The sequence below is a fragment of the Ictalurus punctatus genome, chromosome 9, assembly GCF_001660625.3.
Source record: "Ictalurus punctatus breed USDA103 chromosome 9, Coco_2.0, whole genome shotgun sequence".
Classification (NCBI taxonomy): Eukaryota; Metazoa; Chordata; class Actinopteri; order Siluriformes; family Ictaluridae; genus Ictalurus; species Ictalurus punctatus.
This window is the reverse complement of record NC_030424.2, coordinates 4,478,307-4,506,272: the sequence shown is the minus strand read 5'-3', so window position 1 is coordinate 4,506,272 and position 27,966 is coordinate 4,478,307. Positions and strand designations below refer to the sequence as shown.

The window sequence follows — 27,966 nt, the reverse complement described above, 5'->3', positions numbered from 1 at the left end:
TCTCTCTCTCTCTCTCTCTCTCTCACACACACAGTGATCAGATCACAGACACACATGTGTTCATGCTGAGCTCTGATCTGGACTGGGAGAAAAAAGACAGAAAAATACAGGATGACAGACAGGATAGGAGAGAGACAGATGTGCCTCTATATAAGTGAGAGTGAGACAGTTCACATATGAAGCTGACGGAGAGACGCAGTGCCCACGTTTATTCACTTTTCTTGTGATCCTGGTTTTCCACTAAAACGACCTAAAGTACCGTCTGAGGTAAGTGTGTGTGTGTGTGTGATGTAACTGCATACTTATAAATCACAACTGTGTTTGATTCTGAGAGTCAGACAGAAACAGAGGCAGACAGAAATAAAGACAGGCAAAGAAAGACAGAGAGATATAGTTTCCATCTAGTATCATTCATATCTTTCCCTTTCATTCTTTCCTGACTTTTAGTTTTATTTTTCTTCCTTTCTTTCTCTCAGGATCAGTGAGACCCTTCTGTTACCCAACACCAGAGAGAGAGAGACAGTGAGAGAGAGAAAGAGAGAGAGAGAGTGTGATTAGAGAAGTAGAGGAAGCGTGAACAGAGTAAACAAGATGATGGAGAAAATCAGAGGGAGGAATGAGGGAGAGATTTAAACAGATGCAGAGAAAAAAGAGCAGAGAGTAAATTACAGATTATACAAGAGGAGGAAGAAACAGAGAAAAAGAGAGAGAGAAAGAAAGAGAGAGAGAAAGAGAGGGAGACTGGGTTATTTATGGAGTGAAAACACACAGAGCAGAGAAATGCATGATTTATCCACCCCTTTATCTCACACTAACCTGTCTCTCTCTCTATGTTCAATTTAACAAGCTTTATAGGCATGACTGTATACAAGTACATTATTTCCAAAGCATTACAGGAAAGAGAACAACTGTTTATTAATAAACATATTAGTTATAACATCGAGTGCCTTTATAGAAACATGGAGATGAGAAAACAGAAATGAAGCATTAACATAAATATTGGCAATCATGAAGAAGTTAAATAAATACATAAATAAAAACAGAAGACAAACAGGGCGCTCTGTGTGTGTGTGTTTGGGTGGGTTACTCACTGTCCCTCAGACTGTGGAAGGCAGTTTTGTAGTGTCCTGATAAAACACAGGACACTGTCTCTAAACGTCTCTCTCTCTCTTCATTTCTCTCTCTCTTTCTTTTTCTCTCTCTCACTTTCTCTCTTTCTTTCTCTCTCTTGCTCTGTCTTTCTCTCTCTCTCTAACTTTCTCTCTCTCTTTCTCTCTCTTTGTTTCTCTCTCTCTCTCTCTCTCAAAATTAAAAGTAAACGGTTGCTTTATTGGCATGAAAATATTAACATTTGTGTTGCCAAAGCTTGTGTACAGACTTTGGGGGAAAAAATGAAAATAACTACAGAAATGAACAGAAACAAATGTATATACTGTAGTATATGTGGGTATTCTAGGGGATGTCATGTGATCGGGGGCATGTCTTGACCTGCTGAATGTGTATGTGAATGTGTGCTTATCGTAAGTAAAGTTCCATTATGTTGTAGTTCGACACAGCCTTCTTGCTTTATTATTTTCACCACACAAACCCAAAGGACAACATATACATTCAACATAAAGCCAAAAAGAACCATGAAGAAAATATATGCGAAAATTTTATTTTATATATATATATATATATATATATATATATATATATATATATATATATATATATATATATATATATATATATATACAGCTAGCGAAGACTGACATGGTTTAAAGATATTTACAACAGTAGCACGTAGTACAACACTTACAACGGTAGCTACAATCAACGTCTCTGTCCGACCACCAACATACAAACAAACATAAAACAAAGCAACTCACACTTGAAGCCTCATAGTAGTCCACTGATCCATAGCATCCCGATATGTTATGGCTCAGTTACACTGGCAAAGGTCCAAACAATCCAATTATGTAAAAATATTTAGTCTAAAACACTAATTTTACATCAGTAAATCCCCACAGACTTGCTGCATCGTTCCAAATGATCTCAGAAGATCAAGTTTTCTTGCTTATCTCTTCAGCACGCGATTGACTATCCCTTATTGGTAGAATTCGAAATGGCCTCTGGGCTGCGACCTTTTAATTGACACCTCATTTAATTTCTTTATTTAACCAGGTTAAAAACTCATTGAGATTAAAAATCCCTTTTACAAGAGTGACCTGGCCAAGAGGGCAGCAACAAATAACATGAATATACAACTTTAAAACATCAAAACACAAAAGAACACAATCAAGAATCACAACAACAATTTACCAGGGGATAAAATACAGTCTTAAAATGACTGTTAGAAGTACCTTAAACCCATTTAGTGATGGAAGCATGCTCAGCTTTAAATGATTCCAAGTAACAGAAGCACTATATTTAAAGTCTTTTTTCCCCAGCTCTGTTTGGACCCCAGGAACTTTAAGATATAACAGGTCATTTGAACAAAGATTATAGTATACCTTTGTATTAGATAGGCTAAGAGACAAATAAGATGGAGTTAAATCACAAATAGACTTATAGATAAAACAGTACCAGTTAAAACTTCTCCGTATATACAGAGATGGTAACTCAGCCTTATCATATAACATGCAATGATGTGTTTAATAGCTACAACCAGTAATAAAACATAAAGCACTGTGACAAACAATATCAAGTTTTTTTTTGATAGTGTACCAGAGCATTCATATAAAGCAGATCTCCATAAACCAATAGCGGTGAAAAGATTGCAGACACCAAATGTTTCCTTGCACTGAAAGAAAATAACGTTCTGTTTCTGAAATAAAATGCCAATTTAAGCTTCAACTTAGAAATTAATTTATCAATATGAAGTTTAAAAGATAACAAACTATCAAATAAAATACCCAAATACTTATAACTAGCAACACATTCAATTTTTGTTCCCTGGAAGGATGTAATATCAGGAAGATTCGTAAGTAGAGCTTTGGAGTTTGAAAATATCATTAATTTAGTTTTGTCTGTATTTAAAACCAACTTAAGTTGATATAAACAAGACTGTACAGTATTAAAAGCTGACTGCAAGTATTGAAGAGCTAGTGAAGCTGATGAAACACAACAATAAATAGCGATATCATCTGCATAAAAATTAAACCTAGCGTTAGGAATGTTATCAAAGGTGTTGTTTATATACAAGGAAAATAAATAGAACTGACCCCTGAGGGACTCCAATTTGAACCAATAGGAACTTCCTCGTCCTGTCCATAGCCTTCAACATCCTATGAGAGTCTGTGCTGAAGAGAAGAGCCTTCCCGCTTTCCTTCATGAAAATGAATAGGTAACAGACCAATCACATCCTCATAATCCACCGACTAATGAATGGATAAACTTTCTAAATGAGACGTGAACAAAGGTCATGATTCAGTCTATGGCAGTGATCAACACTGAATCGTTCACCTTCATGACTCATTCAAAAAAGGCTCATTTATGAACCAGACACATATGTTAGGGAAGTTAGTTAGGGTTTGGGGGATTAAATCATGTCCTGGTTTCCTTCCTTCTTTTTTCTCAAACTATTCTAATATCCACTTTCCACACCATCACTTATGCCGTCTTTCTCTCTCCCCTTCTGTCCTTCTACACAATTAAATGTCTCTCTGTCAGTGGTTGTAACTGGAGCAGCTCTGTCTCTCTGTCTGTCTGTCTGTGTGTGTGTGTGTGTGTGTGTGTGTGTGTGTGTGTGTGTGTGTGTGTGTGTGTGTGTGTGTGTGTGTGTGTGTGTGTGTGTGTGTGTGTGTGTGTGTGTGTGTGTTCTCTGTAAGTCAAACACACAGCGTCCGTCATCCGATCCCTGGCGTTTCTGTGGTGATGGCTCAGTGTGTCGTTACGGGACTTTTTGAAGTTTCATCTTCATCTCTTGGGAAGAAAAACTTGACAAAGCAACACCTGAATAAAGTCTTAGAGTTCTTCTTCACAACAAACCTCTGCTCTCTGAGCTGTAGGATCAAAATCAAACCTCCTCGGATTAGGAGTTCTATTTTTATTTCATTGTGATTTGCATTCCAGGCACTGAGAGCTGCAGACATAGAGATTAATCTATAAAAAAAATAATAGAAAACAGAGAAAATAGAGAGAAATGGGATAAGGAGGAATAAGTGGATTGATACATGATAGAGAGAGAGACAGGTGGGCTGTGACGTGCGTTTATCTCTTTATTACATAGACATCTGTACTTGAGTATATAAAACAGAAAAATTAGCCTTAGAAAATTAGGTTTAAAGCTAGGGCTTAAGGCTTAGGGTTTAGATCTAGGACTTAGGGGTTAGGGTTGATGGAGTTGTGTGTGGAGTGTAAATTAAATTAGATAAGAGACACTTCAGCTTTAATGCTGAGAGCTGAAAGTTGGAAAAGATAAAACAGAAATATTTTATCCTCAAATGAATAATTCTCTCTGAATTAAAACAAATGTTTTTCACATCCTTTAATCATCAGCTGGGAAATGTCTCACCTCCAGTCTCACTCTCTCCCTGTCTCTCTCTCTCTCTGACTCTCTCTGTCGTTCAGAGGTGTAGCTAGGGAAAGAATTTCAGGTTTGAAAGCACCTGAAATATTTTATAATGGTTCCAAATGCTTATTGGCTGTTTAACATGACACACACACACAGTGCAGATGATTATTTAAGAACACATTTTGCTCAGTATTTCATGAACATCAGTAATGAACACGTTCTTTAGTTTGTTTAATCACATATTATTGGCTACCCGCTGCTTTGCTGTCAGAGAACATGCAGGCAACAACAAACATGGATAATTCATATTCAATAAATGAGAGAATAAAGGAGATAGGAAATCAGGGCGTTATTCCATGAGCTAACTTGATAAGCCAGGTTTATTTCAAGCCCAGCTGTCAATTTCAGTTCCAGAAACAAAGTGAATCATAAGCCCCGCTGATTTTCTATGACAACATGTGCTTTTGGACAAACCTGCTCCGTGTTAGGTTAGTTGTGAAGCTTAGTTTAGTCTGACGAATTCTATTGGCCAAGCCTTGTCCTTTTGTAGTCCCGTCGGGTGGAAATAATACTCAGGAACAATTATTCTGCCACAGTGCATACTGAAAAATGAGATTTAAGAGAAACTATTATGTATAGTTTACATGAAAATATTTAGTTACTCATCAAAACATGATTTTATTGCTCATAGTATTTTATTTAAACAAAAAATCTCATCTATAATACAGTTATGACTAATAGTAAATAACGTGACACAATTATGTGTGGGCCAGTAGTGTATGAGTAGCATGATCACCTCAAGCCCCAGGGTCCTGGGTTCTTGTGTGGTGTTTGGTTTGATCCGATCATGTTTGCTGCAGCTCAATTCATTCATGTGGAACCAATGTGCATATTTGAATCAACTACAGTATAAAATCTGGCTGTATTTTCTGACATGCTGCTTCACAAGCTTTGTTAATTGCCAAGGTGTTGCGTTTATTTGCAGTAATGTTTTTGCACACATTGAATTTAATTATAAGTTGTTGTTCAGCTGGAGTGAATAAAATGTCTCTCATTTGCTGCCATATCTCTATATCTTCACTCCACTGATAGGACTGATTATATATCATGTGCACATGCATAAGCCTCGGTTGGCCAATTCAGGCTTGAATTAGCAGAAGTAATTTACTCCTGAACTTCGCTGATGGAACTCACTGAGCATGGATTGACCTGTTATACTAAATCGAGAATATTTCAAACAAGCCCTGCTTTTACTAGCTCGCTTTGTGTAAAATCTGCCAGGAATTTAAAAAGAATAATGAGGTCTGTGTTACATATTAAACTTGAATCAAATTGTTTATTGAAAATTGATTTCACTATTAAAGCACATTGACAAACCTGAAGTGACATGACTCATGTTTTTGTATTGTATTGATCTTTTATGATTGCAAGGCAAAATGCACCATAAAGACCAATTAATGCACAATATTCCTGTTTTTGAAACTTCTCAAATGTTCAGAATTACACACAGGATTCTGTAACGCTATGACAGGATTGGTTGAGGATATATCGGGTCATACATTCTGAATAACAAAATCATTTCTGCTATAGCCTGCACACAAGACACAAGCACAGCACATCTAACCAATATAACCTCTGTCCCTGAAATTAATTCCTGACTACGCCACTGCTGTTTACTTGTATCTCTCTGTTTTTTTCTCTTTCTCTCTCTCTCTCTCTCTCTTTCTCAATCTCTTTCTTTCTCTCTCTGTCTCTCTCTCAGAGCAGATGGGGTGTTAAATTTCTCTGTTTGATATCATAGACACAGTCTTAGTGTTGCAGGTTTAAAAAATTTTCCACAGAGAGAGAGAGAGAGAGAGAGAGAGAGAGAGAGGGAGAGAGAGAGAGAGAGAGAGAGAGATGGAGAAAGCGTGAGAGACAGAGAGAGTGAGAGAGAGACTTTTAAGACCTTTATTGCATCAGTTTAATGCAGATGTTTAAAAACAAAACCCTCTCAGACCCCCACCAAAACCCTCCCAAACCGCCCCTAAGCCCAACACTATTTAATATATAAATTAACGAATTGGCCTCCATTCTAGATCGCTCAGCAACACCCGGTCTCTCTCTACACAACTCAGAGGTCAAATTCCTGCTGTATGCAGATGACCTGCATCCCCCCTGGGTCCTGTAGACCCAATGTTCAGGGTCTACAGCAGAACCTGGACCTGCTGCAGCAGTACTGTCAGACCAGGGCCCTGACACTCAACCTCAACAAGACCAAGGAAACACATCACACTTCACTTTAGGGACACACAAAATAGAAAATAGTAAAGAATATCGTTATTTAGGATTGAAAATTTGTTCCACTGGAAATTTCAATCCCGCAGTGAATGAGCTGACAGAGAAAGCACGCAGGGCATTCTACACAATTACAAAACAAATCCATATCCAAATTCCAATTCGAATCTGGTTCAAATTATATGAATCAGCAATTAAACCAATTCTGCTGTACAGTAGATGAGCAGAATTATCACTTCTATAACCATAATGCAGACAGACAGGTTAGAGTTAAAACCAAAACACACACACAAATCATCCTAAAAGCATGCAGAATACAAAATCAAACATATTTATACACTGATTAATAATGCAACTCTCTCTCTCTCTCTCTCTCTCTCTCTCTCTCAAATACCCCCACCCCCATTTGCCTGTCCCTCAGGTGACTGTCTGATGTAATAATAATGAGTGTGTTGTGGAGTGTGTATCTGGCTGTGACGCTCGTCTCACACACACGCTGCACTCTCTCACCTGAAAACGAGGTACCACTGCACACAACAATCTGGCTGAGTGATGGCAAGATCACACCTGTCCACCTGAGTAAAGGACAAACACACAGGTAACACAACAACAACGACAACAACACACACTCACTCACACACACACACACACACACACACACACACACACAGGCAAAGTGCAAAGCACACACATATACACACAGTACAAGGGTAAAGATTAGTAACAGTGAGTAGAGTTAGGGTTAGTAAGAGTTGGAGTAACTAACAGGTTATGAAGGCTCATAGTGGAGTCTTGCTGTGTGGATTATATTTGTATAAAAACAGCACGATCTGTGTGTTATTCCTTATTTAGAGCAGTGCAGTATTTCTGATGGTTCTCCTGCTCTTGTGTCAGGAGATTTACTTGAAGTTTAACAGAGAGATAACTCTCTCGACACTGATGTTTAATGAGCAGCTTGTGCCTTCACTTCTGCACAGAGTGGAAATCAACTTCTGTAGAATTACTGATCCGTACATCAATCTGGCGGGATTTTAGTGTGGGCTGATCCGCCGCTCTGCTTCCATCTGCCATCTAACTGCACTAAAGACCTGCTGCTGAGCTGCACAAGTCCCTGAGATCATATAAGAATATAAAGTCACTGAGGACGACATTACTGAAGTCCAGCAATCTCTTTATTTCCACTTTTCTCTTTATTCCACTCTTCCCTTTATTACACTCCCTTTAATCCACTCTTCTCTTTATTCCACTCTTCCCTTTATTACACTCCCTTTAATCCACTCTTCTCTTTATTCCACTCTTCTCTTTATTCCACTCTTCCCTTTATTCCACTCTTCTCTTCATGTCACTCTACTTGGCTTTATGTATTATTTGTTATAGAGAATTCAATGAGCTCATACTGACAGATTTCTCTTTCTCTCTCTCTCTCTCTCTCCCCCTCCCTCTCTCTTTAATGTGTTAATGTGCTGATGCGTGTGTTAACATGTTAAGTTTTGATGAATGCGCAATGCTTCCTGAAAGTTAGTATATTTCACTGCAGGAGGGAGATGAGATTTTTGTGATTATTTGACCCACAACATAATTTCTGTGTGACTAGCAGCAACTGTGAATCTCTGCAGAGTTTATCTTTAACACACTGTCGTGTATCTGATCAGTAACGCTCCTTATCTGTGAACATGCAGGCTGTTTCCTCTGACCTTCATTAACACTCTTATCTCTGCATACATACATACACACACACACACACACACACACACAATAGAGCTGAACAATGAGACTGCCTTAGTGGATAATTATTTTCACACTTAAACACACAGAATCTTAATTTGATTGTTCATTTGATTTCATTATTATTTACTTTTGTCCGATTTCCTCATTCTTCTTCTTCGATCACACACAAGGCTGCTCTTCTGTTTCTCTGCTTCTCTTACCGTTATTCTTTCCCGCGTTTCTATTACATCAGACTCCTGAGGAATTAAGACCAACACAGTGAATATATCTGAGGATTGTTTACACAGAATAAGAAACTCAAACACAGTGGAATTTGTACATATTCTCATTCCTGCTCAATTAATCTGTTAGATGGAAGTATATTTTTGTTTGCATAAAATGTTAGATGGTTTTGAAGATTATACATCCATTCAAACAAGACAGAAGTCAAAGGACAGAATCACAAACCTCTCTTGCCCAGGTGTTTTATTTCTGCTGTGGTTAAATATTTTATTTTTATGTCTGATGAACTGATTTCACTCTGCACCTAAATATTCTGTAGGTCTCATCACTCCCACACACTCTCAACAAACAAGCAATCAAAACCATTAAACTCTTTCATCTTCACATTCCTTGGAGAACATTGTGACCTGGCCTTGTAAAAGGACTTTACTTATCAATTGTGACTGCTAAAGACAACGATCGATGGCTAAACTGGCCGAGCTCAACATAAAACAATATTTGTGTAATGTCTAGCCAGCATTGCGTGTTTGAATGTGTGTGTGAATGAGCCGTTACTATAGAAACGATAACATATTAGAACGAGAGCATTAATATAAATCTGCGCTACTGTCAGAGCTGCTGTTATAGAAAACTAATCAAGACCTTCTGACCAATCACAATCCAGAACTCAGCAGCGCCGTTTTGTAAATATCTATAATAAAGTATGTTGTATTCTCCATGTTATTTAAGTCTCTTACAAACATAGCAATTTTATTTATTTATTTATTTATTTATTTATGTTTTCAGCTTAGGCAGCAACTTTCTGACACACAGTGCTGATTTACAAAGAACATAACAGCAATTTACCTAAAACATGACACTACACTGAGTTTCATCCTTCATTATTAATAACCACTTCATTCAGAGTGAAAGTGTGAATCTGATTAAATATAAACACACTTTTATTCATGGTCTTATTTCAGGCTCCATTTTACACTGAGGAAGAGGACGACAGATCTGATGCTCACAGTTTCTCCCTGTTCAGGAAGTGTAGAGTGGAGTCTGACGGCACACACACTGAAGGACAAACCAGCCAAGGATCATTACTGTAAGTGTGTGTGTGTGTGTGTGTGTGTGTGTGTGTGTGTGTGTGTGTGTGTGTGTGTGTGTGTGTGTGAGAGAGAGAGAGAGAGAGAGAGAGAGAGAGAGAGAGAGAGACTTAGAGATATTGGGAAAACAAAGTGCATCATGCAGGACTTCCAGCTCCTCACCCAGCTGTGGTAAGGCTTCCATTAAAGTCACGTCCTGTAATGGAGGAAGGCGCCACCAGCCTGAGAAAGAAAGTTGAAATCAGACACAATAAACAGACTGTACTTTTGCTAATTATCTCATAATGTTCTAAAAAATCTTCACCGGCATGTTTTTTTCTCCAGCAGGTTCTGCTTACAGGCTGCTGCTGTTTGGTCTTTTATCGTCTTGGCACTTTAGCACTTTAAATCCTGCATGAGGAAAGTTTCATGAGAAGCAGGATTATGAAGTCATGAAGTGATGCATTAAACATTTTATCTGCTTTATCTGCATCTGCTGCTTTAAATTATTCACTTTGATTATGAAACGTTTGCTCTCAGAGTACTTTTGCAAAAGATAAAAACAGCATTGTGTCTAAAATGTGAGACTTGCTCATTTATTTACTGCACGTTGATGTTTAAAGAAGGAAAGTGTGTATCAGCAAGTTAACCCCCTAACCCTTAGCTCATTACCAAACTCTACGACTGTGCATGGAATGTGCGAATCTGTAAATTATTATTAATATTTTTAACATTGTGAATAGGTGTGAAATAGTTCTCCCACTAAATTATTCTTGCTGCTCAGGTTGAGTGTGTTCCTAACCCTGACCTATACATTCATCCTTTGAGTTGCAAATGTCCACACATGTAACTACCATGCTAACTAGCTAGCATGCTAATTAGCTGCCATACTAACTAGCAGTCAGAATAAAGTATTTATGATATATTTCATCTTAGATGATGGTGATTATATATTATATTATCTATTATTATTTATAGAACACCTACAATCATTATCATCCTCTTCATCATCATCTCCTTTGTGTGCTGCTTTCTTTTATGAATGAGGATGTGTTAAAAGTGGAACACAGAGCAGATTAGCTTTAGTGCCTGTAAATGTTCTTCACTTTGGTTTCAATGATATGTGTGAGATTAGATTTGTCTGATTAGTTTTATCTTATTTTAAGGGACTGTGTGATTTTCAGGGAGTTTTAAGAAGAGCGAGCCCGAAGTGTGGTGGAGAAAAACAGCAAGTGAGAAGACACTTCATACTTACTCAGGCAGTGCTGTGGACACCTACGGGGGTCCAGCGCTTCACCCAGTCTCCGTCTACACACTGCGGATTAAAGCAAAACAGGAAGACACACATGCACATGTTTATCTCCATGAAGGACCCACACCATGGGGAGTGTTTCCAGAGTTGCCCTTTGACCCCAGAGTGCACGTGCTCGGGGTCGGAATGAGCAGTGTGACACTGACCTGGAGCCCAAGTCCATCTGTCACCAAAGCACTACACACACACATACATACACGGCCGTATGAGTACTGCGTTACCGTAAACCGCAAACACAACTACAGGAGCCTGTGTGCCGCACAAGAGGAGAAAGGGGGGATAAAAGACGAGGGGAAGAAAAAAGTTGTGGTCAAACTGGACAGATTCGACGAGCGTGTGTGTGTTTGTGAAGTGGTGGAAAGTGTGTGTACTGTCTCAGAGCTCCTCCCAAACACACTCTATTACTTCGATGTGTTTGTGATTGACAGAATGAACGGCACCAGCGCAGCATACACGGGAATGGTTGCACACACACACGCAGAATCACACACACATGCAGACCCACACCCATTCACAGACCCACACACACTCACAGACCCACACATACTCACAGACCTACACCCACACAGCGTGACCCCACTGAGAGAGGGGCAGGTGCAGTGGGTCACACTGAAATCTGGGGCCGATGAGAGGCGGAGTTTCCGTTTTCGGCCTCGTGGTGGGCAGAAGAATGGCCTGCTCACACTGCTGAGCTGCAACAACACACAAACACTCACAAACACGCTCTCTGTTTCAGTCATGGCCCGAGGAAATGTGCTGACATCACAGGAAGTGGGAGATCAGCTGGTCCAGATGTGGCTGCAGGGGTTCTCATCCTACCTCATCCAGCTCCGACTCTCTGCTCGAAACACACAAGCAGCAGAGAGAAAGACTTTGTGTCTGAAAATGCAGGCATCGTCTGCATTCCACCGCCGGGGGGCGCCGGCGCTGCCAAACACACTCCACATCAAGAGCTTTAACACACTGCGCACCTGCAGCTCCGTTACACTCGCATGGATGGGAACCGAGGAACGAGCACTGTACTGCCTCTACAGACGCAGAGTGGACGGGCAGAGAGAGACAGGTGGAGAGAGGCGTGAGACAGGTCAAAACAAAGAGATACGGGGTACACAGAGAAGTGAGACAGGTGGAGATGGAGTGATACGGGGTAGACAGAAGTGTGAGACAGGACGAGACAGACTGGTACAGGGTAGACAGACAAGTGAGACAGGTGGAAACGGAGTGATATGGGGTAGAACAAGGAGTGAGACAGGTCAAGACATAGTTATATGTAGTGAACAGAAGCGCGAGGCCGGTCGAAATCGAGTGATACCTCGTGAACATAGGAGTGATACGGACCGTTGTTTAGCACCAGAGTCTCGCCCTCCTGATCAGCGCGTGCTCTGTAAATACTTTCAGGAACTTGATACACGCCGTGCTGTTACTACGGCGACAGTAGGTGGGCTGGAGGCGGAGACACTGTACACGTTTGATATTTATTTGATGAGACGATGGGCACTTCCTGTTAAATACCGCAGCAAGACAGTGCGTACCAGGAGAGACTGCTGAGAACCACACACACACACCTGCAAAAGCCCACTGGCCATTGTTGCTGTTATAATGATGATGTGTTCACACAGGACTGTAGCAAACACACTGCAATATCACACCTGTCCATTGCTGCCGAGAGCGAGAGAGGGAGAGAGAGAGGGAAGACTCAGAGTAAGACAAAATCATAAAGAGAGACACAGGCAGATGGGAAATGGAAATAAAAATGAGGGACAAAGAGACAGAAAGAGAAAAAAACAGGTACAGAGACAAATGTGTTGCCTGCATGATGAAATAATTCGTCTTCACCGTGTTTGTGTTTGTTGTGCTTCACTTTTATGCACCAATAAAAACAAGAGATACAGATCCTCACGGCTCAGCTCATTTCCTGTACATCACATCACAGCTGAGGATCATTCTGCTTTTTCTTAATTCTCTAATTCATTTGCTTCTGTTCACTCACTCCCACTCATTCACTTGTATGACAGGTGCTACACACAATCTAAAGCTAATAATACATTGATTAAAAGTGTGTTTTGATTTGACAAAAAAAAAAAAAAACATATGTAATTGTTAATATGGTGAAATTGTCTGTAAGTCTCCAGTGTCAGCTTTATGAATTTTGATCTTGTATTTACTGTAATAAACATGCTGTAATTCAGTTTTGGCTTCCTTTTTTTAAAAAAAAAAAAAAAAATGAAGTTTGCTTAATAACAGTAAAGACTGTATGGACGCAGAAAGATTTTTGTTAGTGCTTGAATTTTTGGGCATTTGATGCTCTGAGGAAATGAATATAGATGTATAGAAGCTTGTGTGTGTGCGCGCGTGCGTGCTGCCCCCTGTCTGTAGCACTGTGTAATACAACAACCACGGAATGAGGGACTATTTCAGAATGCATCAATACTCAGATAAACACACACACACAAACACAAACACGAACGCACACACAATCTGGGTGAAGTTAATAAAATACACTGGACGAGGAAAAAAGGACAAGGAAAATTAACGAGAACTGAATGATCTAGCCAAAACGAAGTTCTGAAAAATTTTTTATTTCATCATTAAAGTGTAAGGTTATTAATTTCCCCATTTAAACATTGAAAAGTGTGTGTGTGTGTGTGTGTGTGTGTGTGTGTGTGTGTGTGTGTGTGTGTGTGTATGCGTGTATATGTTTGTGTGTGTGGGGGGTATGGCTTACAGCCCTAAGGCTTTAATAATCACAAACATTTTTGTCCTGACAACAATCAATAAAAAAAAGTATAATAAAAAAATCCCCCATCCTGCTTATAAGTCATGTGACCCCTGTCATGTCACCTGTAGTGTTTGTCATAGTATCATTTATATCACACAGGAACCAAAAAGGTCTACAGTAACAACATGGCACTGTGTGTGTGTGTGTGTGTGTGTGTGTGTGTGTGTGTGTGTGTGTGTGTGTGTGTGTGTGTGTGTGTGGCTTATTGTCTTTGGCAGTTATACAAAAATAGGACTCTAAAAAAAAATCAGACAACTACAATAATAATATTAATCATAAGAACAATAATAACAATATTCATAAATGTGGTAGAAAAGGTCTGCTGAGAACTGCTGTGTGTGTGGTGTGTATGTGGTGTGTGTGTATGTGTCTGTGTATGTGTGTGCGCATGTGTGTGTTTGTTAAGGTCCTGGTCTGTTGCTGCGAGTCATCAGGCCTCCTCTACTATGTGACTGGAGAGACACGGGAACCAGTAGAGCTGGCGAGAGTGTGAGAGAGAGAGAGAGAGAGAGAGACAGACAGACAGATATTGATTAAAAAGTCAATAAAGAGATGAATGGTGGTGATGAATTGAGAGGTGAAACGAGTGTCACTGACCTGGGGGCGGGGCTCTACCTTCTGGTTCCTCCCCATCTTCAATGGGGGAGTGGTCAAGAGTATGAGTGGCAAATGAGTCCAAGAAGGAAGAGCTGCTAATACCCAAGCTAATCCCTGTTACACCAATACCCAAAGAATCTACACACACACCACACGAAGGGGGCAGAATACCATGTTATAGGTAGACTGCAAGATTGTTAATCTCATGTGTGTGTGTTTGTGTGTGTGCATATACCTGTGCCCATGGAGGCTCTGCCTGGTCTTGCCGGCCTGCTGCTGTCCAGAACAGTGAAAGAGCGGCGATGAGGTGTATCCGACTGAAATATACACACAAACAATCACACACACGCACACGTGCGCACACACACACGCACACGTGCGCACACACACACGCACACGTGCGCACACACTCTGTTTAAGTTTTTTCTTGACCTGATTAACAGATCAACAAAGAGATGAAACACACCTCTGGTCTAAAGACTGGAATTTACACACCTGGAACTAGAATGTGTGTGTGTGTGTGTTTTTGTTTACCCTGAAGGTGTGTGTGGTGTTGGGTCTGGAGAAGGCCAGCAGGCTGCCAGCTTCATCTGCTACAGCACTATGAGCACGACTGGAAGGAGCTCTGTGACGCTACACACACACAGACACACACACACACATGCATATATATGTGAAAGCAGTGAAAATATTCAGTGACGTGCATGCACCACATCTGTGTGTGTGTGTTACCTGAGAGAGGTGTGTGTGATGTCCAGAGTGTGTGTGTTCTTTGTCTGCAGTGCCAATGGGGGGAAGGAGTGTGTTCCTGCTGAGAGTCATCACAGAAGAGGAGAGGCGTTCACCAGCCGGGGCTCTGAGATGCGCGTGCACACACACACACACACACACACACACACACACACACACACACACACACACAAACACAAACACACAGTGTACTGAGAAAAGAGGTTTAAAAAACAGACAGAGAGACAGAGTGACAGAGAGACAGACAGAGTGAAAGAGAGACAGGCAGATAAACACGTAGACAGACAGACACGTGTCTCACAGTCGTGTCCCTCTGATAATGTCCTCCATGTTTCCAGATGTGCTGGACTGGGTCAGTGGGAGGAGCGTGCGAGGAGGGAGGGGTCGTCTCCGTGATGATGGAGGAGGGCGAGGTAAAGGGGATGGGCTTTGTTCCAGAGAGCAGCGAGGGCGGGGCTTAGAGAGGCTCATCCTCTCCTCGGAGTCACTACAGGGATAGAGAGATGGCATTCAGAATCTGTGTGTTTGTGTGTGTGTGTGTGTGTGTGTGTGTGTATTACTGTGCATTACTGTGCAGTGTGCTCCGGTGCAGTTGTGTGTCGTTGCTGCAGAGGAAGACTGTGAACCACAATCAGCTCATTCAGAGTGTGATGCTGCAATGCTGCTGATCCTGAACACACCCGACTGGGCTGGGAGGGGAAGAGAGAGAGACAGCGAGAGACAGAGAGAGACAGAGAGAAAGACAGAGAGAGAGACACACAGACAGAGAGAGAGAAAGACAGAGAGAGAGACAGATAGAGACATATAGACAGAGAGACAGACAGAGAGAGAGAGACAGACACAGAGAGAAAGAGAGAGAGACAGACAGAGAGAGAGAGAAAGACATTGTCTATAAATGCAGTAAGAAAGCAGGAGGTTAGTCATAAGCGCACACACGTGTGCTGATGTCATAATTCACAATGTTATCATTATATAATGTTTACTCCCACATGCCTGCATACCTACACGCCTGAATACCTACGCTTTTGCACATCTACACGCCCGCATTCCCGCACACCTACACGCCTGCATTCCCGCACACCTACATGCCTGCACACCTACGCTCCCTCACACCAATACGCCCACATTCCTGTACACCTGCACACCTACACGCCCGCACACCTATGCTCCCTCACACCTACACGCCCGCATTCCTGCACACCTACATGCCCGCATTCCCGCACACCTACACGCCCGCATTCCTGCACACCTACACGCCCGCATTCCCACATGCCCGCACACCTACACGTCCGCATTCTTGCACACCTACACGCCCGCATTCCCTACACACACCTATGCTCCAGCAGTTACGCGCCAGCATACCGGCACGCCAGCATTCCAGCACACCTACACGCTCCGGCATTCTGGTACACCTATGATCCCACACCGTTACATTGCCTGCACAGTTACGCTCCCGCATTCCCGCACACCTACGCGCCCGCACACTCTCGCACCCCTCCACTCCCGTACAGGTACACTCTCACACAACTAAGATCACACAGGCATTGTCAAAAGGAACATGAACCAGATGCTTATAAGTCGAAGCATGCTCTCTGTTTTTTTTGTTTTTTTTTTTTTGTTTTTTTTTTTTTTGTGTGTGTGTGTGTGTGTGTGTGTGTGTGTGTGTGTGTGTGTGTGTGTGTGTGTGTGTGTGTGTGTTAGAGCTGTCTGTCTCAGTGCAGTTACATACAGTAGATGGTTTTCTCTGCTTTTTGGATTTCCATCTCGACTTTGAGCCCCTCGACTTTGTGCTCTTCAGCAATAAAACATGGAGGAAGATGGAGAGATAGAGAGAAAGGTACAGTCAGGAGAAGGAGAGAAAGAGAGAGACAGAGAGAGGGAGAGAGAAAGAGACAGAGACAGAGAGAGGGAGAGACAGAGACAGAGAGAGGGAGAGACAGAGACAGAGGGAGAGAGGAAGAGACAGACAGATAGATCGAGAGATAGATAGAGAGCAAGAGAGAGGGAATGAGAAGAAACAAAGAAAAGAAAAACAGCAAAAAGTTAATGAAGAGACTAATATTGGAAGCAGTGTGTGCACGTGTGTAAAAGTGTGTGTGTGAGTGTTTGCACTACCAACACCTGTACTTGTTCCATCAGCTCTCACACAGTAACACAACCTGTCTGTCTCACACAGTAACACAACCTGTCTCTCTCTCTGCGTTAATGTGAACACTACACAACACAATAACACTATGTAACATAACACAACGATCTGGCTGGATGTGTGACGTATTCAGAGCTCACACACCCTGCAGCAAGGGTTTGAGACGAAGTGTGATATTGAGGAGCTCACACACACTCACACAAAACACAACACAAAACGCTCTCCACGCACAGTCTGGTTATCTGTCTGTCTCTCTACAGACCTGTCTATCTGCTTTGTTCTCTATTTAATAAACTGTTGTGATGCTGTAGATTTCATTCAGGCAGAAACACACAACGTTTAACTACTAATTCTGAGTCAAGCATGTGTGTGTGTGTTGTAGTTCTGGTGTGTTTTAGTGCAGACTGACGGAGTGTGTTAGAGTGTAATTACAGTGGATTACTAGTACAAGGTGGGTATTGACAGGGTGTGCACACACACACACACACACACGCACACTCGCGCACACACTCTGCAGTTGACTGTGGGCTGTGTATATCAGAGATGAGGTGGTGTTTCACTAACAGTGCTGTAGTGCACTAACCGGAGTGTGCAAGGCGTTAGGAGTGTGCTGTGGCTGGGGGCCGAGGCGTGGCAGAGTACCGGAAGTGCTGGACTTCATCCCTGAGGGATTATGGGATTGATGATGTGCTGGACTGAGAGATACCGAACTCTTCTCCTCATCTGGAGGAAAAACACATGACAAAATGATTTATCGTCAGTACAGAGTTTTGATTTCCGAGAAATAATTCAAAAGTAACATGGAAAAAGAAGAAAAATAAAGAAGACAGGACATCTCACTAGTGTTTTTACGGTTAGTCACGGTGTATGATCAAATGCTTATCTCACTGTTCACCTTTTCCAACATGATTATAGATTACAATCACAATGTAATAAATAACGAAAAAACAAAAATTCAGACTTTGTTTGCTTTTTTGTTTTACATACAAGGTCATGCAAAGACACTTTTGTATGTGACACACATACAAATAGTGTATCACCGCACTATCACCACACTATCACCACACTATACCATCACCACACTATACCATCATCACACTATTACTACACTATAACCACACTATTACTACACTATCACCACACTATTACTACACTATCACCACACTATCACCACACTATACCATCACCACACTATACCATCATCACACTATTACTACACTATAACCACACTATTACTACACTATCACCACACTACACTATCACCACACTATTACTACACTATCACCACACTACACTATCACCACACTATTACTACACTATCACCACACTACACTATCACCACACTATTACTACACTATCACCACACTACACTATCACCACACTATTACTACACTATCACCACACTATACTATCACCACATTATACTATCACCACATTATTACTACACTATCACCACACTACACTATCAGAGCACGACACTATCACCACACCATCACGACACTACATTATGACCACACTATCACTATACTACACTATCAGGACACTATCACTACACGATCACGACACTACACTATCAATACACTATCACCACACAATTACCACACCATCACGACACTACACTATCAATACACTATCACCACACAATCACCACACAATCACCACACCATCACCACACCATCACCACACCATCACCACACTACACTATCACCACAACACTACACTATCACCACACCATCACGACACCATCACGACACCATCACGACACCATCACGACACTATCACGACACTATCACGACACTATCACGACACTACCACCACACAACACTACACTATCACCACACCATCACGACTCTACACTATGACCACCATCACACTATCACTACAACACTCTTATAAACCAACCAGAGGCAGGAAACACAAGTAGTAAAGAATCCCCTAAGGTTATCCCTGACACTGTAGTGTGTGTGTATGTGTGTGTGCATATGTGTGTGTGCATATGTGTGTGTGCATCTACCTGAGCTACAGCCTTCCCACAGTCTCATCAGAAGTTCCTCCATGCAGCCAATCAGCTCCTGCCACACGTCATCAAACAGGAAGTCAAGCACAGCCTCCCTCCTGCAGCGATACGGAGACACAGGGGGCACCAAGTGTGTTCTCCTGTTCACACACACACACTCCTCATCACTGCACGCACACACACACACACACACACACACACACACACACACACACACACACACAAAATTACTAAGTGTGTCCTCCTGTTCTCTCTCTCTCTCTCTCTCTCACACACACACACACACACACACACACATTACTGTGTCCTCCTGTTCACACACACACACACTCATCATCACTGGACACACACAAACACACATCATTGCACACAGACACACACAACTAAGTGTGTCCTCCTGTTCTCTCTCTCTCTCTCACACACACACACATATTACTGTGTCCTCCTGTTCACACACACACAGACACATATTTCTGTGTCCTCCTGTTCAAACACACACACTCACATGTCTCTCCAGTCGAAGACCAGGTATTCCTCCATCAGTCCTTCTTCTTCTTCTATTCCTTTATTTAACTCATCTTCATGAGAATCACAGGAGTCAGGTTTGTGTGTCACCTCCATACAGAGTGCAGCCCTGTGTCCCTGAACACACAGTCTGGTATACACACACACACACACACACACACACACACACACACACACACACACACACAGGGTTAAGGCTGATTTATACTTGCTGTTAACTACGTGTATAAGTTGGCAGCTGTGTGCATCAAGGCAAGTTTTAAAAGCTGTTCTTTAGTAAACATTTGAAGAAGCTCCCCAGATCAAAATCTTTGATGGGTGCCATTTCTTGACTCTTATTATATAATACTCTATTAGGCAAAACACCATCAAAGGACAAACATTACAGTCATCAAGTATCTAAAAACAATCCAATCAATGCACAAAGCAGCCAAACTGCTCTCGAGCAAATAACTAACAAAATCTTAAACACCACACTAGAGCTAGACGCTACCCCTCAAACAGTACAGCCAGCGATCTATAGTGCTTACATACTGGGGACAAGTTCTGCAATCATTAAAAGAAGCTCAGAAAACTCAGGGTACACTGCTCCAAACAACTTCACATGAACTGCTATCACACTAGTCAGGATCATGGACCCATTAGCGGAATGGCTAATAAATAGCACACTAACTCACTGAATGTATTTAACACTTACCTCATCACACTCCATTACCTCTACAGGCAGTGACAAACAAGTGCACTCGCCTGCAAAAATTCTATCAAAATGGAGGACTGACCCACCAACAACAAACAGCAAGCCACCAAATAAACCCGAATTAGGGACAATTATCCCCCAACATGTTACAACATAAAAGCATCAAGACACCAATTTATAATGAGCAACTGTTTATTTAGAGTAGTTAACCCAGGGAATCAAACCAATGAACACAACTCTGCTCGCTGCAGAGATTGAAAGGGAGAGACAGAGAGAGAGAGAGAGAGAGAGAGAGAGAGAGAGAGAGAGAGAGAGGGAGAGACAGAGAGAGAGAGACAGAGAGAGAGAGACAGAGAGAGAGAGAGAGAGGGAAAGACAGAAAGAGAGAGGGAGAGAGGGAGAGAGAGAGAGGGAAAGACAGAGAGAGAGACAGAGAGAGAGAGGGAGAGACAGAGAGAGGGAGAGACAGAGAGAGAGAGAGAGAGAGGGGGAGAGAGGGAGAGAGAGAGAGAGAGAGAGAGAGAGAGAGAGAGAGAGAGAGAGAGAGAGAGACAGAGAGGGAGAGAGAGAGAGAGAGAGAGAGCGAGAGAGAGCGATAGAGAGAGAGGGGGGGAGAGACAGAGAGAGAGAGAGGTGCCCAAGCAACTGCCAGATCCAGGAAGTGGAAGGAGCCTCACCTGTGGTTACCAAGTCAACTTAAAAGTAAGAAATTAGGAAACACACAGAAAGAAAAAGAGCAGGTATAACAGATGGGAACAATAATGGTTCTCTCAGTTAGTGTTCGAATTTAAACCTATGGAAAGTTATTTTGAGCACTTAGTCTTCTGGATATTCCAGTAAATAATTTTAAATATACAGTGAGGGCTCATCATCATCAACCACCACTCTAGTGCAGAAAGTTTTAAAGAGAAACACAGCTGATCAGTCTCTGTATGAAGTGACTGTGTGTGTGACACACACACACTCACACACAAACACTCACTCGTTGCCTGTGCTCTGTATGTGAGTCCCCGAGCTGCTGTTGTGAGATGACACGGAGAACCACTGGAACCCTTCATCTGTGGTACACACCAACTGCTTTCCAAGAATCCTAACACACACACACACACACAAACACACACACACACACACACACACAGTTAGCGGTGTTCCCTTATACAAACTACTGAACAGCATGTGCTTATCTTGTGTGTGCTTGTCTACAGTCAAATATGTGGAGAATAGTGATGTCTCACACTGTTCATGTTGCACAGTGAACACACAACATGCAGACACCATTAACTTAAGGAGACTTTGATTAGTGTGTGTGTGTGTGTGTGTGTGTGTGTGTGTGTGTGTGGTGATGGATGAGTGTGTGTAGTGATGAGTGCATGTGTAATGAGGGATATGTGTGTGTGTGTAGTGATGTATGTGTGTGTGTGCGTGCGCGTGTGTGTAGTGATTGTGTGTGTGTGCATATGTAGTGATGTATATGTAGTGATGAGTGCGTGCATACAGTATCTCACAAAAGTGAGTACACCCCTCACATTTTTGTAAATATTTGATTATATCTTTTCATGTGACAACACTGAAGAAATGACACTTTGCTACAATGTAAAATGGTGAGTGTACAGCTTGTGTAACAGTGTAAATTTGCTGTCCCCTCAAAATAACTCAACACATAGCCAATAATGTCTAAACCGCTGGCAACAAAAGTGAGTACACCCCTAAGTGAAAATGTCCAAATTGGGCCCAAAGTGTCAATATTTTGTGTGGCCACCATTATTTTCCAGCACTGCCTTAACCCTCTTGGGCATGGAGTTCACCAGAGCTTCACAGGTTGCCACTGGAGTCCTCTTCCACTCCTCCATGACGACATCACAGAGCTGGTGGATGTTAGAGACCTTGTGCTCCTCCACCTTCCGTTTGAGGATGCCCCACAGATGCTCAATAGGGTTTAGGTCTGGAGACATGCTCGGCCAGTCCATCACCTTCACCCTCAGCTTCTTTAGCAAGGCAGTGGTCGTCTTGGAGGTGTGTTTGGGGTCGTTATCATGCTGGAATACTGCCCTGCGGCCCAGTCTCTGCTTCAGTATGTCACAGTACATGTTGGCATTCATGGTTCCCTCAATGAACTGTAGCTCCCCAGTGCCGGCAGCACTCGTGCAGCCCCAGACCATGACACTCCCACCACCATGCTTGACTGTAGGCAAGACACACTTGTCTTTGTACTCCTCACCTGGCTGCCGCCATGCACGCTTGACACCATCTGAACCAAATAAGTTTATCTTGGTCTCATCAGACCACAGGACATGGTTCCAGTTATCCATGTCCTTAGTCTGCTTGTCTTCAGCAAACTGTTTGTGGGCTTTCTTGTGCATCATCTTTAGAAGAGGCTTCCTTCTGGGACAACAGCCATGCAGACCAATTTGATGCGGCGTATGGTCTGAGCACTGACAGGCTGACCCCCCACCCCTTCAACCTCTGCAGCAATGCTGGCTGCACTCATACGTCTATTTCCCAAAGACAACCTCTGGATATGACGCTGAGCACATACACTCAACTTCTTCGGTCGACCATGGCGAGGCCTGTTCCGAGTGGAACCTGTCCTGTTAAACCGCTGTATGGTCTTGGCCACCGTGCTGCAGCTCAGTGTCAGGGTTTTGGCAGTCTTCTTAGAGCCTAAGCCATCTTTATGTAGAGCAACAATTCTTTTATTCAGATCCTCAGAGAGTTCTTTACCATGAGGTGCCACGTTGAACGTCCAGTGACCAGTATGAGGGAGTGTGAGAGAACGATGACAAAAAATTTAACACACCTGCTCCACATTCACACCAGACACCTTGTAACACTAACAAGTCACATGACACCGGGGAGGGAAAATGGCTAATTGGGCCCAATTTGGACATTTTCACTTAGGGGTGTACTCACTTTTGTTGCCAGCGGTTTAGACATTATTGGCTGTGTGTTGAGTTATTTTGAGGGGACAGGAAATATACACTGTTACACAAGCTGTACACTCACTACTTTACATTGTAGCAAAGTGTCATTTCTTCAGTGTTGTCACATGAAAAGATATAATCAAATATTTACAAAAATGTGAGGGGTGTACTCACTTTTGTGAGATACTGTGTGTAGTGATGAGTGTGTGTGTGTGTGTGTGTGTGTGTGTGTGTGTGTGTAGTGATGTGTGTGTGTGTGTGTAGTGATGTGTGTGCAGTGATTGTGTGTATGTGTGTTGTGATGTTTGTAGTGATGTGTGTGTGTGTGTAGTGATGTGTGTACCGTAGATGAGGGAATCGTGATGTCCACAGTTTACACTCGTCCTGCTGCACTCCTCCTCTCCCCTCATACAGCTCCTCATCAATCTCCTCAAACAGCAGCTGGACCTGACGAGACGCTGCTTTATCAAACTCCTACACACACACACACACACACATATATATAACACAAACAAATACATTAATCATCAGCAGTACTTCTGTTCATCCATCTGTATATAAAGTGTGTGTGCATTTATGTATGTATTTTTGTGTGTGTGTGTGTATGCGTGTGTATGTTTGTGTGTGTGTGTGTGTCTCACATCATAAGCCCAGGAGAAGACAGAGCTGCGTTCAGTGCTCACTCCTGTTCCTGTGTAACTGTCAATCTGAGACCAAGCCCTGCTCGTCTCCACGGCAACCGCTGACGGACACACCGACCTCACGGAGACAGAGACAGAATGAGCAGAATGAGCCAGAGACACCGACACAGGGAAGAGAGAGAGAGAGAGAGAGAGAGAGAGAGAGAGAGAGAGAGAGAGAGAGACAGAAAAAAGTGGCAAAGAGCAGACAGACAGTTCAGTCAGACAGCTGAGTGTTTACCTGTTACAGGCGGATGCATCTTGCTGTAGTGCCTTTGACTGGGGTGTGCAGTCTGTCTCTGCCTCCTCAGGTGGGGGATGTTGATGGAGGGCAGTGTGTGAAACCCCACTACTAAAATACACACACACACACACACACACAGCTGTGTTTGTAACAGTGTGAAACTCCCTAATTCTCTGCAAGAGTTGCCTTCAAATTAAAGACACAAAAATATCAGTGGGTGTAAGTTTATAACACTAAGCTACTAGACCTGATAATAAACACACTGAGATGTTAGTCCTGATAATAAACACATTAAGATGTTAGTCCTGATAATAAACACACTGAGATGTTAGTGTTGATAATAAACACACTGAGATGTTAGTGTTGATAATAAACACACTGAGATGTTAGTCCTGATAATAAACACATTGAGATGTTAGTCCTGATAATAAACACATTGAGATGTTAGTGTTGATAATAAACACACTGAGATGTGAGCTGTTAGTCCTGACAATAAATACACTATGTTCTCCTCACATGTGCAGGTTCTGCTTCACGGCTCTGCGGCTGTATCTGGAGATCATCCTCTCCTCCTCCGGCTCCCGGTGTGTGTATCAGCTCTGCCCGCGGCCGCTTCTCCTCCTCCGGCCGCCGCTCCTGCATCCTCTCCAGCTTCACATCACTGAGAACTGAATAATAAACTATGATATCGCGATATTCCGATAATCAGAGCCTTGTCCCGATCAGCAGCTATCGCGCTCCCTGTACTAGCTAACCTCCCTTAGCCTGCAGTGTTAGCCTGATAGATGGCTCGTCGGCTAGTCAGCTAACCTATCGCTAGCTCTGCTGCAGTATCTTTCGCTTCATTTTGCCTTCAAGAAATAAAAACTATTTTATTCAATTTTGTTTAGTAGTCTCGAGGAAGTTACTGGAAGAAAATGAATCACTAAATGCTAGCTACGTTTACATAACACTGAGTGGATTCGCTTAACAACAACAACAACACTGTCATGGATACATAGCACTTCCGGCACAGAGGATAATGGGACATGTAGTATGTGCGCGCGTTAGCGGGAAGGGGGTTGTTCTCGCAATAGGGTTCTCGCGTGCTTGCTTACTGCCCCCTAGTGCGCAGGCGTGGTGAGACATTTCTCTCAGTGGTTTTCAGTTTTATCCATGGTCACAGCACCGGTGTGAGGCTTCATTCCAGCAGCTTCACCTGGTCCTCCACCACTCAGCTTCACCCTGATTCTCCACTCAGCTTCACCTGATTCTCCACCCAGCTTCACCCTGATTCTCCACTCAGCTTCACCCGATCCTCCACTCAACTTCACCTGATCCTCCACTCAACTTCACCTGATCCTCCACCACTCAGCTTCACCTGATCCTCCACTCAGCTTCACCTGATCCTCCACTCAACTTCACCTGATCCTCCACCACTCAGCTTCACCTGATCCTCCACTCAGCTTCACCTGATCCTCCACTCAGCTTCACCTGATCCTCCCCTCAGCTTCACCTGATCCTCCTCCTCTCAGCTTCACCTGATCCTCCACCACTCAGCTTCACCTGATCCTCCACTCAGCTTCATCTGATCCTCCACTTAGCTTCACCTGGTCCTCCACTCAGCTTCATCTAATCCTCCACTCAGCTTCACCTGATCCTCCCCTCAGCTTCACCTGATCCTCCTCCCCTCAGCTTCACCTGATCCTCCACCACTCAGCTTCACCTGATCCTCCACTCAGCTTCATCTGATCCTCCACTTAGCTTCACCTGGTCCTCCACTCAGCTTCACCTGATCCTCCACTCAGCTTCATCTAATCCTCCACTCAGCTTCACCTGATCCTCCCCTCAGCTTCACCTGATCCTCCTCCCCTCAGCTTCACCTGATCCTCCACCACTCAGCTTCACCTGATCCTCCACTCAACTTCACCTGATCCTCCACTCAACTTCACCTGATCCTCCACTCAACTTCACCTGATCCTCCACCACTCAGCTTCACCTGATCCTCCACTCAGCTTCACCTGATCCTCCACTCAACTTCACCTGATCCTCCACCACTCAGCTTCACCTGATCCTCCACTCAGCTTCACCTGATCCTCCACTCAGCTTCACCTGATCCTCCCCTCAGCTTCACCTGATCCTCCTCCTCTCAGCTTCACCTGATCCTCCACCACTCAGCTTCACCTGATCCTCCACTCAGCTTCATCTGATCCTCCACTTAGCTTCACCTGGTCCTCCACTCAGCTTCATCTAATCCTCCACTCAGCTTCACCTGATCCTCCCCTCAGCTTCACCTGATCCTCCTCCCCTCAGCTTCACCTGATCCTCCACCACTCAGCTTCACCTGATCCTCCACTCAGCTTCATCTGATCCTCCACTTAGCTTCACCTGGTCCTCCACTCAGCTTCACCTGATCCTCCACTCAGCTTCATCTAATCCTCCACTCAGCTTCACCTGATCCTCCCCTCAGCTTCACCTGATCCTCCTCCCCTCAGCTTCACCTGATCCTCCACCACTCAGCTTCACCTGATCCTCCACTCAGCTTCATCTGATCCTCCACTTAGCTTCACCTGGTCCTCCACTCAGCTTCATCTAATCCTCCACTCAGCTTCACCTGATCCTCCTTCCCTCAGCTTCACCTGATCCTCCTCCCCTCAGCTTCACCTGATCCTCCACCACTCAGCTTCATCTAATCCTCCACTCAGCTTCACCTGATCCTCCCCTCAGCTTCACCTGATCTTCCACTCAGTTCACCTGATCTTCCACTCAGCTTCACCTGATTCTCCACTCAGCTGCATCTGTACCTGTATTTACTGGAATAAAAGCCTGCAGTTACATGCCCCTATGCTGATGAAACTGAAGATCCCTGATTTATATCATAAATAGTTGAATTTCTAATTCAACATTATCACTTTAATTTTACTCAGAAATGGTTTGTGGTCACAGGTACAGCAGTCAGTGACAGTGGTGATAAAAATAGTAAAGCAGTGTGTGTGGAGATGAGTTTGGATGTGATTACAAATGTAAAGAGTGCAATATCATTTAGATCTTTAATTATGAATAATATTAATGTATACGTGGGGCGCACGGTGGATTAGTGGTTAGCACGTTTGCCTCACGCCACCAGGGTCGGGATTTGATTCCTGTGGCTCTGTGTGTGTGGAGTTTTGCATGTTCTTCCCGTGCTGCGGGGGGGTTTCCTCCAGGTACTCCGGTTTCCTCCCCCAGTCCAAAGACATGCATGGTAGGGTGATTGGCGTGTCTGTAGTGTGTGAATGTGTATGTGATTGTGCCCTACGATGGACTGGCATCCTGTCCAGGGTGTACCCCGCCTTGTGCCCGACGCTCCCTTGGATAGCTCAATGTTTTGGTGTTTTTTTCCCCCCAAACCTGATGAAATATAGAATTAAAATAAGATTTTTGGTACTTTTTGTCAGATATAGTATGGTATCCGTGTCTATAACAGGGACAGGAACAAAAAACTCTGATTTTAATATGAGTCCCAGTTTAAAGTGTATCCTTCTCTC

The 27,966-nt window shown here is 43.0% G+C and overlaps 2 protein-coding genes and 1 long non-coding RNA gene across 8 annotated transcripts; 1 reads left to right on the top strand and 2 right to left on the bottom strand.

The window, feature by feature from the left end:
- Positions 1-14: 14 nt before the first annotated feature.
- ndnfl (neuron-derived neurotrophic factor, like) lies at positions 15-13,292 on the top strand. Its single transcript, XM_017476596.3, has 4 exons — positions 15-267; positions 7,197-7,373; positions 9,688-9,812; positions 10,977-13,292. The coding sequence occupies exons 2-4, from the start codon at positions 7,219-7,221 to the stop codon at positions 12,650-12,652; spliced, it is 1,956 nt and encodes a 651-aa protein (XP_017332085.1). The 5' UTR covers positions 15-267; positions 7,197-7,218; the 3' UTR covers positions 12,653-13,292.
- Positions 1,747-11,174, bottom strand: LOC108270186 (uncharacterized). 3 transcript variants are annotated; one of them, XR_006983038.2, is made up of 7 exons: positions 11,048-11,174; positions 10,118-10,203; positions 9,976-10,035; positions 8,631-8,739; positions 7,286-7,350; positions 4,973-5,100; positions 1,747-4,562 (listed from the first exon to the last, which is right to left on the bottom strand). It is a non-coding gene; the product is annotated as an uncharacterized LOC108270186 (long non-coding RNA). The 3 variants fall into 3 exon arrangements; XR_006983037.2 differs by having other exon boundaries at positions 1,747-5,100; XR_008396994.1 differs by lacking the exon at positions 11,048-11,174 and adding an exon at positions 10,780-10,962 and having other exon boundaries at positions 1,747-5,100.
- A 375-nt stretch (positions 13,293-13,667) lies between the features above and the next one.
- On the bottom strand, positions 13,668-25,491 carry fam149b1 (family with sequence similarity 149 member B1). Of its 4 annotated transcripts, none has more exons than XM_053682652.1 (16): positions 24,977-25,491; positions 24,458-24,568; positions 24,178-24,295; positions 23,880-24,010; positions 21,598-21,705; positions 19,899-20,048; positions 19,391-19,560; positions 17,960-18,099; positions 16,960-17,022; positions 15,801-15,919; positions 15,532-15,717; positions 15,213-15,336; positions 15,015-15,113; positions 14,716-14,797; positions 14,481-14,618; positions 13,668-14,361 (listed from the first exon to the last, which is right to left on the bottom strand). In XM_053682652.1, the coding sequence occupies exons 1-16, from the start codon at positions 25,021-25,023 to the stop codon at positions 14,285-14,287; spliced, it is 1,863 nt and encodes a 620-aa protein (XP_053538627.1). In that variant the 5' UTR covers positions 25,024-25,491; the 3' UTR covers positions 13,668-14,284. The 4 variants fall into 4 exon arrangements, with proteins under 4 accessions (XP_053538627.1, XP_017332086.2, XP_053538628.1 ...); XM_017476597.3 differs by having other exon boundaries at positions 19,391-19,533; XM_053682653.1 differs by having other exon boundaries at positions 24,458-24,565.
- Positions 25,492-27,966: the final 2,475 nt, after the last annotated feature.